Source organism: Panthera onca, chromosome D4, assembly GCF_046562875.1.
Source record: "Panthera onca isolate mPanOnc1 chromosome D4, mPanOnc1 haplotype 2, whole genome shotgun sequence".
Lineage (NCBI taxonomy): Eukaryota > Metazoa > Chordata > Mammalia > Carnivora > Felidae > Panthera > Panthera onca.
Genome location: NC_138351.1, coordinates 82,195,954 through 82,209,559, shown reverse-complemented (window position 1 = coordinate 82,209,559; position 13,606 = coordinate 82,195,954). Strand labels below are relative to the sequence as shown.

General features: G+C 37.8%; 1 protein-coding gene and 1 non-coding gene across 2 annotated transcripts; one reads left to right on the top strand and one right to left on the bottom strand.

The window, feature by feature from the left end:
* Window positions 1-364: 364 nt before the first annotated feature.
* On the bottom strand, window positions 365-1,306 carry LOC132663802 (olfactory receptor 1J4-like). Its single transcript, XM_060610390.2, has one exon. The coding sequence runs from the start codon at window positions 1,304-1,306 to the stop codon at window positions 365-367; it is 942 nt and encodes a 313-aa protein (XP_060466373.2).
* A 1,842-nt stretch (window positions 1,307-3,148) lies between these two features.
* Window positions 3,149-3,223, top strand: TRNAK-CUU (transfer RNA lysine (anticodon CUU)). Its single transcript has one exon. It is a non-coding gene; the product is annotated as a tRNA-Lys (tRNA).
* Window positions 3,224-13,606: the final 10,383 nt, after the last annotated feature.

Sequence of the window (13,606 nt, the reverse complement as noted above, 5' to 3'; positions counted from 1 at the left end):
CAAATTAAAGTTCATTTAAGTTTTAACAAACCATCAAAATCACTTTATTATCTAGCTACTGCATTTAGAAGGTAAGCATTCTGGACTTTCTAAAACTAAACATTAGAAACTTGACTGAATATTTGTAGACAAGAAACAAGAAATAAGGAGCTTGTTTATATCTCATTTACTTCAACAAATAGAAACTGTGGGTTATAATTAAAAGCTAGGTATGACCAAAGTGAAAGGGGTCAGGTCCTATAACGTAACTGTCCATTTAAAGAGTAGTTGGGAAAATGCAAGAGACATGGATAGTCAACAAACAATTTTGCAAGAAGTCATCTCTAACAAGGTCAGTGGGTAAAGTAATACAATTAGGTGATTCTCACTTGGTGAAAACAATGTTGTTTCTGAAAAGAATCTCCAGAGCCAATTTCATGTCTCTGTTCCTTAGGCTATAGATGAAGGGGTTCAACATGGGGGTGACCACTGTATACATCAGTGAGGCAATCATGTCGTTGTCATTGGAGTTGCTCGATGCGGGAGAAAAGTACAGTGCTATAATTGTTCCATAGAATAGAGACACTACAGATAGGTGGGAGCCACAGGTGGACAAGGCTTTGCAGATACCTTTGGTAGTGGGCACCTTCAGGATAGAAGCCCCAATGCGTCCATAAGAGACCAGGATGCCAGTCAACGGGAAAATGACAACTGCAGCCCCTGCAGTATATATGACCAGCTCATTAAGAGAGGTGTTTGAACAGGACAGCCTGAGTAGGATGGGGAGGCTACAGAAAAAGTGGGGGATGATGTTGTCAGCACAGAAGGACACCTGGGTCAGGAGGAGGGTGTGTAAAAGGGCACTGCCACAGGAGAGAATCCAGGAGCCAGCCACCAGCAGCACACACAGATCCTCCTTCATGATGGTGGTGTAGTATAGAGGATGACAGATGGCTACATACCTGTCATATGCCATCACTGCAAGAAGGAGATTATCAACACAACCGAAAAGTATATAAAAATACATCTGTGAAATACATCCTGGATAAGAGATTGATAGGTGCTCAGTCTGCATGTTCATCAGCATCTTTGGGACAGTGACAGAAGAGAAAGAGACATCAATGAAGGCCAAGTGGCTGAGGAAGAAGTACATGGGGGTGTGGAGGCGGGAGTCCAGCCTGATGAGCAGGATGATGAGCAGGTTCCCCAGCACCGTGATCAGGTACATGCCCAGGAACAGGGCGAAGAACACAGCCTGCTGCTCTGGCCAGATGGGGAGCCCCAGGAGGAGGAACTCAGACACGCTGCTCTGGTTCTCCCCCCTCATGCTGCTTTCTCTCCTCTAGGAATAAAGAGAAATGGGAAATGACAGTACTTAGAAATACTATGCATAGTAATTACTGTATAGTCACATATTTTCTCCAAGTAACTGTCAGCATTCAGGCAAATATTGCCTTGCAATTCACATATGGATGCCTCGTCCAGTCTCGTGAGAGGGATGCAATGAGATTTGTGTGAACCTTGACAGTCACTTGGAGAAAGTACGTGACACCAAACTCTTCAGTCAAAATCAGGAACAACTCATTCTTTTTTGATTTTGTTTTTTACACATGTGGAGACACTGTGATAGGCACTAGGAAGAAAGTAATGAAAAAATCCCTTCCTCTGGGGAGCCCACATTTGAGTAAGCAGCCTCACAGCACTGATGAAGAGCATAGCTCTGCAGCCAGACTGCTTATGAGCTTGCATCTGGTTCTTGCTTATCCTGATTGTTGCTTGCCCTCTCTGTCTCTCTGTCTCTGTCTCTATCTTTGTCTCTCTGTCTGTCACATACACACATACACATGCTTGCCACTTAAGCATTGAGAAGATTAAAGAAACATACCATGTACAAAATAAGCCCTCAATACACAAACTCACTTCACACCATTATAATGACTATCATCACAAAGAAAGGGAAGGGAAGGGAAGGGAAGGGAAGGGAAAGAAAAGAAAAGAAAAGAAAAGAAAAGAAAAGAAAAGAAAAAAGAAAAATGGAGGGAGGGAGGAAGGAAGGAAGGAAGCAAGGAAGGAAGGAAATTAGTGTTGATGAGGATGTGGAGAAATTGGAACACTTGTGTATTGCTGGTACACATAAAATGGTGCAGTTATTATGAAAAACACTATGGCAGTTCCTAAAAAAATTAAGCACAGAATTATCATAAATCCAGAAGTTCCACTTCTGGGTATATATCCAAAACAATTGAAATAAGGTTCTTAAATATTTGTACACCCATGTTCAAAGCAGCAGTATTCATTTTTTATGAATATAATTTATTCTCAAATTGGCTTACATACAACACCCAGTGCTCATCCCAATAAGTGCCCTCCTCAATGCCCATCACCAATTTTCCCCTCTCCCCCATCCCCCCATCCACCCTCAATTTGTTCTCTGTATTTAAGAGCTTCTTGTGGTTTTTTTGGCCTCCCTCCCTCTCTGTTTGTAACTATTTTTTCCACTTCCCTTCCCCCATGGCCTTCTGTTAAGTTTCTCAAGATCCACATATGAGTGAAAACAAATGACATCTGTCCTTCTCTGACTGACTTATTTCACTCAGCGTAATACCTTCCAGTTTCATCCACATTGCTGCAAATGGCATGATTTCATTCTTTCTCAAAACAGCATTATTCATGACAGCAAAAGATGGAAACAACCTGTGTCCATTGACAAATGAATGGATAAACACAATGTGGTATATACATACAATGGAATGGAAGGAAGGAAATCCTGACTCCTGCTACAACCTGGATGAACCTTGACATTATGATGACTAAAATAAGTCAGTCACCAAAGTATAAATACTGTATGATTCCACTTACATGAGATCCTAGAATGGTCAAATTCATAGAGACAAAAAGTAGAATGGTGGTGGTCAGCAGTTAGGGAGAAGAGAAATGAGAAATTATTGTTCAGTGTATACAGTTTCAGTTTGAGAAGATAAAGTTCTGGAAGTAGATGGTGGTGATGTTGTAAACATACATAATGCCACAGAACTGCACACTTAAAAAATTACTTACATGGTAAATTTTATGTTATGCATATTTCACCAAAATAAAAAAAAAACCTTTAAGTTGGAAAATATATCAGCAAGAGTTAATAAATTATTGACTAAAGATAATAGTCAGGGGTGTCTTGCTGGCTCAGTTGGTAGAGAGCATGAGACTCTTGATCTCGAGGTCGTGAGTTCAAACCCCACGTTAGGTGTAGAGATTACTTAAAAATAAAATCTTTTATGAATGAATGAATGAATGAATGAATGAATGAATGAATGAAGGGTGACCAAAAAAATAAATAAACTCACTGTTTTGGCAGGATGAGTGACCAAGACCACAGGTCAGGAATTAAAGATAACGGAGGTATGAATAGGCCATCAAGCAAAATCAAATAGCTTACTGAAAATGTGTTTACTTCTGTGGTCTCTCTCACACATTCAGGGAAACAGTGAAGGCCCAGACCATGGCCCCTGAAGATTACTTCATCCGCAGCAATTGACTAACCGCATTTTAAATAAATTTTCCAATAAATAACTTCTTCATGTCTGCCATCATCTCTCTCCCCTTTTATCTCCAGTACTTCAAAATGGCTGAGTTCTTTTCTTTTTAAGTTTATTTATTTATTTTGAGAGAGAGAGAACCAGCAGGGAGGGGTAAAGAGAGAGGAGGACAGAGGATATGAAGTAGGCTCTGTGCTGACAGTAGAGAGCCCAATGCATAGCTCTATGATCACGACCTGAGCCAAAGTTGGATGCTTAACCAACTGAGCCACCCAGGTGCCCCCAAAATGGCTAAGTTCTAAGCACACATGCAATGTGAGTGACATGAGAGTTTGCCCAATGGTGTGGCCAGAGAATCAAGATATTACAGATGGTATTGGACTGAGGAGTTATATCAGAATTCATAGTCATCTGAGTAACTAGACAAGGTTCCAGAATTAACTACACCATGTTCCCCAAAGTGGAAATTTGGAAATTACTGAAGGTCAATGAAGGAAATTGGGGGCCCTGGAGAAGTTCAGTAGTCTTCAAACCACATGGACAAATTGCCACCAACTTAGCATAAAGAGGACTTTGCTTAGAGCTTCCTGTTTATGTCTAGGGCTGAGACAAGAGGAGACAAGACAAGAGGGCTGAGACAAGACTCTGGGGCTGTTCCCCTAAGTCGAGTGCATACACATATTGCTATGTCCCGCACATATGTGAGTGTGTTAGACACAAAAACAGACACACAGAGTAACACAGAAACAAACCCAAGGTCCTATGCTTTGGCTCTCTCTGACCTATACTCCTCTCTAGTTCAAAAGTGTAGAAGTTTGCATGGATTCATACTAACTTACATTCCTCCTTAAGATGAAACATTTTGTCACACACAACTTTAAAAAACATGCAGAAGGAACCCTTCTATGTTGTTTGGGGGGCTGTAAAATGCTCAGCTGCTATGGAAAACAGAATGGAGTTTCCCTAAAACATTAAAAATAGAATTGCCGCATGATCTTGCTATCTCACTTCTGGGCATATACCAGAAAGGACTGAAATCAGGATCTCAAAGATATATCTGCACTTCCATGTTTTCTGCAGTCCTATTCACAATAATTAAGTTATAGAAACAACCCAAATGAGAAGAATGGGTAGAGAAAATGTGGTATAAACATACAATGGAATATTATTCTGCCTTAAATATGAAGGAAATCCTTCTATCTGTGACAACATGGATGAACCTGGAGGACATTATACTAAATGAAATAAGCCAGTTACAGAAGGACAAATATTGCATGATTTCGCTTTTATGAGGTATCTAAAAGGGTCAAACTCGTAGAAACAGGGAATAAACAGTAGTTACCAAGGGGAGGGGGAGAAAGGTAGAGCTGTTATTGATATAAAGTTTTCGTTATTAAAGATGAATTAGTTCTGGGGCGCCTGGGTGGCTCGGTCGGTTGAGCGTCCGACTTCAGCTCAGGTCATGATCTCACGGTCCATGAGTTCGAGCCCCGCGTCGGGCTCTGTGGTGACAGCTCAGAGCCTGGAGCCTGTTTCAGGTTCTGTGTCTCCCTCTCTCTGTGACCCTCTCCCATTCATGCTCTGTCTCTCTCTGTCTCAAAAATAAATAAATGTTAAAAAAAAAAAAAATTAAAAAAAAAAAAAAAAAAGATGAATTAGTTCTAGAGGCCTGCTATACAGCATAGTGCCTGCAGTCCACAGTACTTTATTGTGCACTTCAAAATTCATGAAAAGAGTAGATCTCATTTTAAGCTATTTTAACCTCAAAAAAAGAGGGGGCACAAGGAAATTTTGGGATGTGATGGATATGTCTATTGCCTTGATTGTGGTGATAGCTTCAAATGTATATGCATAGGTCCAAACTCATTAAATTGTATACATTAACTTTATACAGATTTTTGTATCAGTTACACCTCAATAAAGCTGTTTAAAAAAATCATGCACTCAGCATAATACCTTCCAAGTCCATCCACGTTGCTGCAAATGGCAGGATTTCATTCTCATTGCCCAGTAGTATTCCATTGTACATATAAAGCACATTTTCTTTATCCATTCATCATTTGATGGACATTTAGGCTCTTTCCATAATTTGGCTATTGTTGAAAACACTGCTATAAACATTGCGGTACATGTGCCCTTATGCATCAGCACTCCTGTATCCTTTGGGTAAATTCCTAGTAATGCTATTGCTGGGTCGTAAGGTAGTTCTATTTTTTGAGGAACCGCCACACTGTTTTCCAGAACGGCTGCACCAGTTTGCATTCCCACCAACAGTGCAAGAGGGTTGGTATTATGCTGAGTGAAAGAAGTCACTCAGAGAAGGACAAATAGCATATGTTTTAACTCATATGTGGATCTTGAGAAACTTAACAGAAGACCATGGGGGAAGGGAAGGAGAAGAAATAGTTACAAACTGAGAGGGAGGGAGGCAAACCACAAGAGACTCTTAAATACAGAAAACAAACTGAGGGTGGATGGGGGGGTGGTGGGGAGAGGGGAAAATGGGTGATGGCCATTGAAGACGGCACTTGTTGGGATGAGCACTGGGTGTTACATGTAAGCCAATTTGACAGTAAATTATATTTTTTAAAAAATCATACAAACACCACATCCAGTCATCCAGGGAACTCACAAACCACACACGCACACACACGCGCACACACAAACACACACAAGCACACATGCACACATTAGCAAAAGATTTCCAGCCCTCCACGGTCTACTATTAGCACTAGACATTAGGACTTTCTACCATGGTGGAAATGCTCTGTATCTACATTGTCCACTATAGCAGCACTAGCCCCATGTGACTGAAGACTTGAAATAGAGCTACTGAAACTGAGGAACTAAAATTGTAATTTCAGTTAATTTTAATTAAATTTAACTTTATGACCACATGTGGCTAGCAGCATCATAGAGGTCAGTGTGAAAGTCACTTAGCCTCTAAAAACACAAGCAATGTAAACACCCATTTTCTCTTTCTGTCTCTAGTCCTCACATACACACACATATCTAGGCCAAGTGATGGTTCCTCACCTTCCTCCAGTGGATGCCAATTCTTGCTGGTCCAGGCTGTTACCTGAATACACTTCTCTTATGGCCTAATAGTCTTTAACACCTTTCATTCCTGTTCACAAGCACTGGAATAACGAGCAGGAAGATTCACATTTACCAACAAGAAAAAGACCCAGGGGAACACAACCCCAACCTTCTGTTAGAGAAGAAGCCAACAAAACTAATTGTGCAATTTCTTGCCTCCCTCTTGAGATGCCTCCTCTCTTATGGCCTAATGGTCTTTAACACCTTTCATTCTCGTTCACAAGCACTGGAATAACGAGCAGGAAGATTCACATTTACCAACAAGAAAAAGACCCAGGGGAACACAACCCCAACCTTCTGTTAGAGAAGAAGCCAACAAAACTAATTGTGCAATTTCTTGCCTCCCTCTTGAGATGCCTCCTCTCTTATGGCCTAATGGTCTTTAACACCTTTCATTCCTGTTCACAAGCACTGGAATAACGAGCAGGAAGATTCACATTTACCAACAAGAAAAAGACCCAGGGGAACACAACCCCAACCTTCTGTTAGAGAAGAAGCCAACAGAACTAATTGTGCAAATTCTTGCCTCCCTCTTGAGATGGATCCTATGCAGGGACAAAAGGGTCCCAGAAGAAAGTGTCCCTAAAATCAGTGACACATCAGCCTCCCCTCTGCCTGGTCATGAGAAGGTGGAGGGGCCACAAACACCCTTGACCTCTGAAGAATCCATCAATGGAATCTGTCTCTCCATACATCACAAAAAGGCCCAGATAGAGTAGTACTAGCCTTTGTAGACTCCCAAACCACTAACCCCAAACTGCATTAAAGCACATATTCCACTGCCACCATTCATTCCATTCTTAGAGAACTGCAAGAGAGCCACAAAAGCCAAAGCAACCTTGAGAAAAATGAACAATGTGGGAGGCATCACACTTCCTGACTTTAAACTATAATACAGACCTATAGTAATCAACAATATATGTTACTGGCATAAAACCGTGTAGACCATGGAACAGAATAGAGCCCAGACATAAACCCATGCATATGCCATCAACTAATCCTTGACAAGGGAGCCAAGTGTATACACAATAAGTAAAGGATAGTCTCTTCAATAAATGGTGTCAAGAAACTGGATATCCACATGCAAAAGAATGAAAATGGATCCTAATGATGTAAAAATATCTGTCTGTGACATTCAGCCCCAGGAGCCAAAAATGTCCACCACCTCCAGTAGCAGCAGCACCACCACCCAGGAGCACATCTCACAGCACATCTGTGTTCAGTGCACATCTCATGGCAGTTCATGGCCTTGTTCAAGTGCAGGGCCTTCCTGCACTGGTACACGAGGGAAGGCATGGATGAGATGAAGCTCACCTAGGCCAAGAGCAGCATGAATGACCTGGTGTCTGAGTACCAGCAATACCAGGATTCCAGGGTCAAGGAGGAGGGTGTTTGAGTAGGAGGTAGAGGAGAAGGTGGCCTAGAACTGTCTGGTACCCGGTTCAGCATTAAAGCCATGTGAACTCTTTATTCACTCACAACCTGTTCTCTGAATGCTACCTCTCACTGTGTCTGCATTGCTCTTCTTCCTGTTCTTCTTCCCGTCTTGACAGCACATGCACTACAGCATGGGATATTTGTGTATGAAGTTTTCTATCTATTCTAAGTGGAGACTGGACCCTCATCATACACATAATTTTCAAATATTTTCTCCTAATCTGTATCTTTCTTTTCAGTTCCTTCCTTCCTTCCTTCCTTCCTTCCTTCCTTCCTTCCTTCCTTTCTTCGAGAGAAAGAGAGAGAGAGCACGTGCAAGAGCAGGGCAGTCACACAGAGAGAGGGAATCTCAAGCAGGCTCCACGCTGTCAGCACAGAGCCTGATGTGGGGCTCGAACTCACTAACCATGAGATCGTGACCTGAGCAGAAATCAAGAGTCAGATGCTTAACTGATTGAGCCACCCAGGCACCCCTTTGTTTTCATTGTCTTAATGGTTTGTCTCTTGGAGCAGAAGTTTTGAACTTTGATGAAGTCCAATTTCTAATTTTTTTCTTTTATGAATCATTAAGCAATCTTTGCCTAACCCAAGGAAACACATAGTTTCTCTTATTTTTTTCTAAAACCCTTATAGTTCTTATATTTCAGTATGTGACCCAATTTGAGTTAAGTTTTTTTGTGTATGGTATTAAGTAAGGGTCTAAGTTGAGGGTTTTGCATGGGGATATCCATGTTGCCTAGCACTATGTGTTGAAAAGATTATCCTTTCCCCATTGAATTGCCTTCACACCTGTGTCAAAAACCGGTTGACCACAAAAATAAGGCTTATTCCTTAATGAGGTTTATTTCTGGGCCCTCAATTCTGTTTCATTGTTCTATATGTCTATTATTATGTCAGTGCTACACTTTCTTGATGATTGAAGCTTTACAGTAAGTTTTTAAATCAGGGAGTGAAATGCCTCCCACTTTGTTCTCCTTTAAGTTAACTAACAACCTTTATAGTTATAAATATCACCTCTAATTCCTCTGACTAGATCTTCCAGTACTATGTTAAATAGAAGTGGCAAGAGTGGGCATCCCAGTCTTGTTACTGATCTTAGAAGAAAAGCTTTCAGCTTTTCACTATTAAATATAATATTGGTTGTGGGCTTATCCTATATAAACTTTATCATGTTGAAGTAAATTCCTTCTACGCCTAGTTTTTTGAGAGTTTTTATCATAAAAGTGTGTTGAATTTTGTCAAATCCTTTTTCTTCAACTATTGAGATGATATGTGTTTTTTCTTCTTTACTTTGTTAATGTGGTATATTCCATTAATTGATTTGATATGTTGAACCATCTTTGCATCCCAGGGATAAATCCCACTTGGTCATGGTGTATGATACCTTTAATGTGCTTTTGAATTTGGTCTGCTAGTATTTTGTTCAGGACTTTTGCATTTATGTTCATTAAGATATTGGCTTTATTTTTTTATTTTAATACCAGTATAGCTAATATACAGTATTACATTAGTTTCAGGTGTACAATATAGTGATTTAACAGTTCCGTATATCACCCAGTGTTCATCACAACAAGTGTCCTCCTTAATCCCCATCACCTATTTCACCAATTCTTTACCTATCTCCCCTCTGTTAACCATCAGTTTGTTCTCTGTAGTTAAGACTCTCTTTCTTGGTCTCTCTCTCTCTCTCTCTCTCTCTCTCTCTCTCTTTTTGCCCCTTTGCTCATTTGTTTGGTTTCTTAAATTCCACATATGAGTGAAATAATGTGGTATTTGTCTTTCTGTAACTAATTTATTTCCTTAGAATTATACTCTCTAGCTCCATCCATGTCACTGCAAATGACAAGATTTCATTTTTTTTTATGGCTGAACAATATTCCTCTGTGTGTGTGTGTGTGTGTGTGTGTGTGTGTGTGTGTGTTCTCTTTTTTATCCACTTATCTATCAGTGGACACTTGGGCTCTTTCCATAATGTGGCTTTTGTAAATAATGCTGCTCTAAACATAGGAGTGTCTGTACCCCCTTTGAATTACTGTTTTTCTATTTTTTGGGTAGATACCCAGTAGTGCTATTACTGGGTCATAGGAGAGTTCTATTTTTAACTTTTTAAGGAAACCGCATACTGTTTTTTACAGTGGCTGCACCAGGTTGCATTCCCACCAGCAGTGCAAGAGGGTTGCTTTTTCTCCACATCCTCATCAACACTTGTTGTTTCTTGTGTTTTTGATTTTAGCCATTCTGACTGGTGTGAGATGATATCTCATTGTAGTTTTGATTTGCATTTCCCTGATGATAAGTGATGTTGAGTATCTTTTCATGTGTGGGTTGGCCATCTGATGTCTTCTTTGGAGAAATGTCTATTCATGTCATCTGTCCATTTTTTTTCTTATTTGTAAATACTGTCTTTCCTTTTTTTTTTTTAAATATAGTTTATTGTCAAATTGGCTAATATACAGGGTGTAAAGCATGCTCTTGTTTTTTGGGGTAGATTCCTGTGGTTCGTTGCTTATATAAAACATCCAGTGCTCCTCCCAACAAATGCCCTCCTCAATGCCCATCACCCCTCTCCACCACCCACTATCCATTTTTTAATTGGATTACTTGTTTTTTGGGTGTTGAGTTTGATATGTTCTTACATATTTTGGATACTAACCCTTTATCATATGTGTCATTTGTAAATATCTTCTCCTATTCCACAGTTTGTCTTTTAGCTTTGTTGACTGTTTCTTTCACTGTGCAAAAGATATTGGCTCTTAGTTTTCTTTTCATATGGTGCTTTTGGCTGGCTTTGATACTGGGGTAATATTTGTCTTCTAAAGTGAGTTTGGAAGTGTTCTCTCTTAATTTTTTGCAAGATTTTAAGAATACTGGTGCTAATTCTTCTTTAAATATTTGATAAAATTCACCAGTGAAACCATCTGGTTCTGGGCTCTTCTATATTGGGAGGTTTATGATCACTGATTCAATCTCCTTATTTGTTATTGGTCTCTTCAAAGTTTCTATTCTTTTGTCATTCAATGTTGGTAGGCTGTATGTTTCTGGGAATTTATCAATTTCATCCAAGTTACAACTCAGTAAACTTATTAAAAATCATTGAGCTGGATTTTATTATATAAAGTTACAAGAACAAAAGATTGTACCAGAAATTTTAACCAGTACATTATGTAGATATAAAGAATAAGGAGTCTAAATATTGAGAGGGTAGAATTCAATTATTGTTCACTGATAATATTATCACTTACCTAAAATACAAAAAACAATATACAAATTATAAGAATAGTGAATTTAGTATAGTTATATATTGACTTTGACATAGAAAAGTCAACTGTATTTCTATATTGTAGAAAAAATTGAATATGAAAGTTAAATGATTGCAAAGTTTTAAATTACACACAAATATGAAATATCCAGGGAAAGTTTGAATGAAAAATGTGTAATTCCTGTATCTTAAAACTAAAAAATGTCTTGAAAGAAAACAAGAAGATAAAAATAAAAAAGATATATATACATGTTCCCAGATTAGAGAGTCAATATTTTTGAAATGTTAGTTCTCTTTAAGCTATTTTATATTTTGAATACCATCCTAAATAAAAAACCAAGTTTTGTTTTGTTTTTTAATTGTCAAGCAGAATCTAAAATTCAAATGGAAATTCAAGAAAAAAAAGCCAAGATAACTCATATTCAATCATTTGATTCCTTGAATGGAAAAAGGATGGATTTTTTTTTTCTCCTCCTCCTATATAGGATATAGCTATATATAGCTATATATAGCTATATATATATATATATATATATATATATATATATATCCAGACTGATAACACTATTCTGAATCTCAGGCACTATTTAAAGATGCTCTTAATACAAGGTTCAGTTCATCACAGTGCATTCAATTTTTTTAAAAATTAAAAATGTTTTAATACAAATTATATGTTTTAACTTTTAATTTATGTTCTTAACTATTACTCTCTGACTTTAGCAATATCATTTAACCAAGTTTAATTAGGGCTTGGTTTCCAAATCTGTAAAGTGACAAAATGCACTACACGAGAGACAAGAGTATTTTGTATTCAGTAGATATTCAAGAATTAAAAGAATCTATGCCCCTCAGTACCATACAATTTTCATGGACATGATTTATTGTTTGGAAAATTAGTACTTTCAATTGTAATTTTTACTGTTAAGCAACACAATAAAATTTGAGCAATGATAAAGATCAAGACAATGTATTATTTTATAATAGTATCTTTTATTTAAATATACTAAAAATATTTTATGAATTTTATACATAGGAATTACTGCTTCTACCTTTGAGATGCAACGTGTGTGTAAATCATTTATCCTGACCTTATCTTTTTACCTCATTTTTGTGTCTAGCTGTAAATATAACTGCTGTACAATAAGTCTTGATTATCTGGGCTGTGATAAGTGAGCTCTAGGACAAAAAATTAAAATTGATTTTCTTGGATAGACTACAGAGAGGTTTGTTATGTTTCAAACTTGATCAACTAAGGAAAGATGGCATTTTTAATAAATTGTAATATGTATCTATTGGATATTCATACAGAATACAATTAATTTGGGTCTGTGCCTTGAACCACAGGAATCTGCCCCAAAAACCAAGAGCATACTTTACACACTGTATGTTAGCCAATTTGACAATAAATTATATAATAAATAAATAAATAAATAAATAAATAAATAAATAAATATTCCTAAAAAAAAATACACCAAAAGTGAACCCAGACAGACTTTAGATACACATATTAAAAGCAAGAGAAGAATCTTTTTAAGATAAAAATTTAGGGGAATATCAAGTTCTTTTGGTGGACAAAAATCTCTTAAATAGGGTATAGATAAAGTTAGCCACATAGGGAAAAAATTTAATACATAGGACTAAGTTAGGATATATAAACTCTGTTCCTCAAAAGACCCATAAAGATTATGAAAAAGCAAGCCACATAACAAAAGAATATATTCTCAATACATATTCCCAGCAAATGGCTTATTTCCAGGAATCTACATATACATGAAGAACTCCTAGAAACCAATAAGAAAAAACCAGACTACCCAATAAAACAGCACCAAGTGACTAAGAACAGACCATTTACAAGAAAGGATACCCAAATTCCTAGTAAGTATGGGCAAAGAAGGTAAAAGCACATGAGTTATCAGACAAATGCAAATTCAGACCACAACTCATGACTCCTACCAGCCCATAAGAATGTGTACAGTAGAGAAGATGGACAGTATAAAAGTTGGTGAGTAAGTATATTACAGGGAGCAGTGGAAACTGAAGCAAGCACTTTGTCTAACTTTTTAAAATATTATCTGTTAATTGAAGTATACATATATTTTCTTCCAAAAATTCCATTATGAGGTATATACACAAGCCCTGAACTGGGAACTACCCAATGTCAATCAGAACTAGAGTGGATAAATAAATTAAGGAATATAGACACAATTGAAAACGATAAAGCCATGAGAATGAGTTAACCATAACTATAGAGAACAAAACAGAATGGGAACACAAAAGAGTATATACTCTATGCTTTATG

Coding starts and splice junctions, on each gene's coding strand:
- LOC132663802 (XM_060610390.2), bottom strand. CDS start 1,306: ATGAGGGGGGAGAACCAGAGCAGCGTGTCTGAGTTCCTCCTCCTGGGG.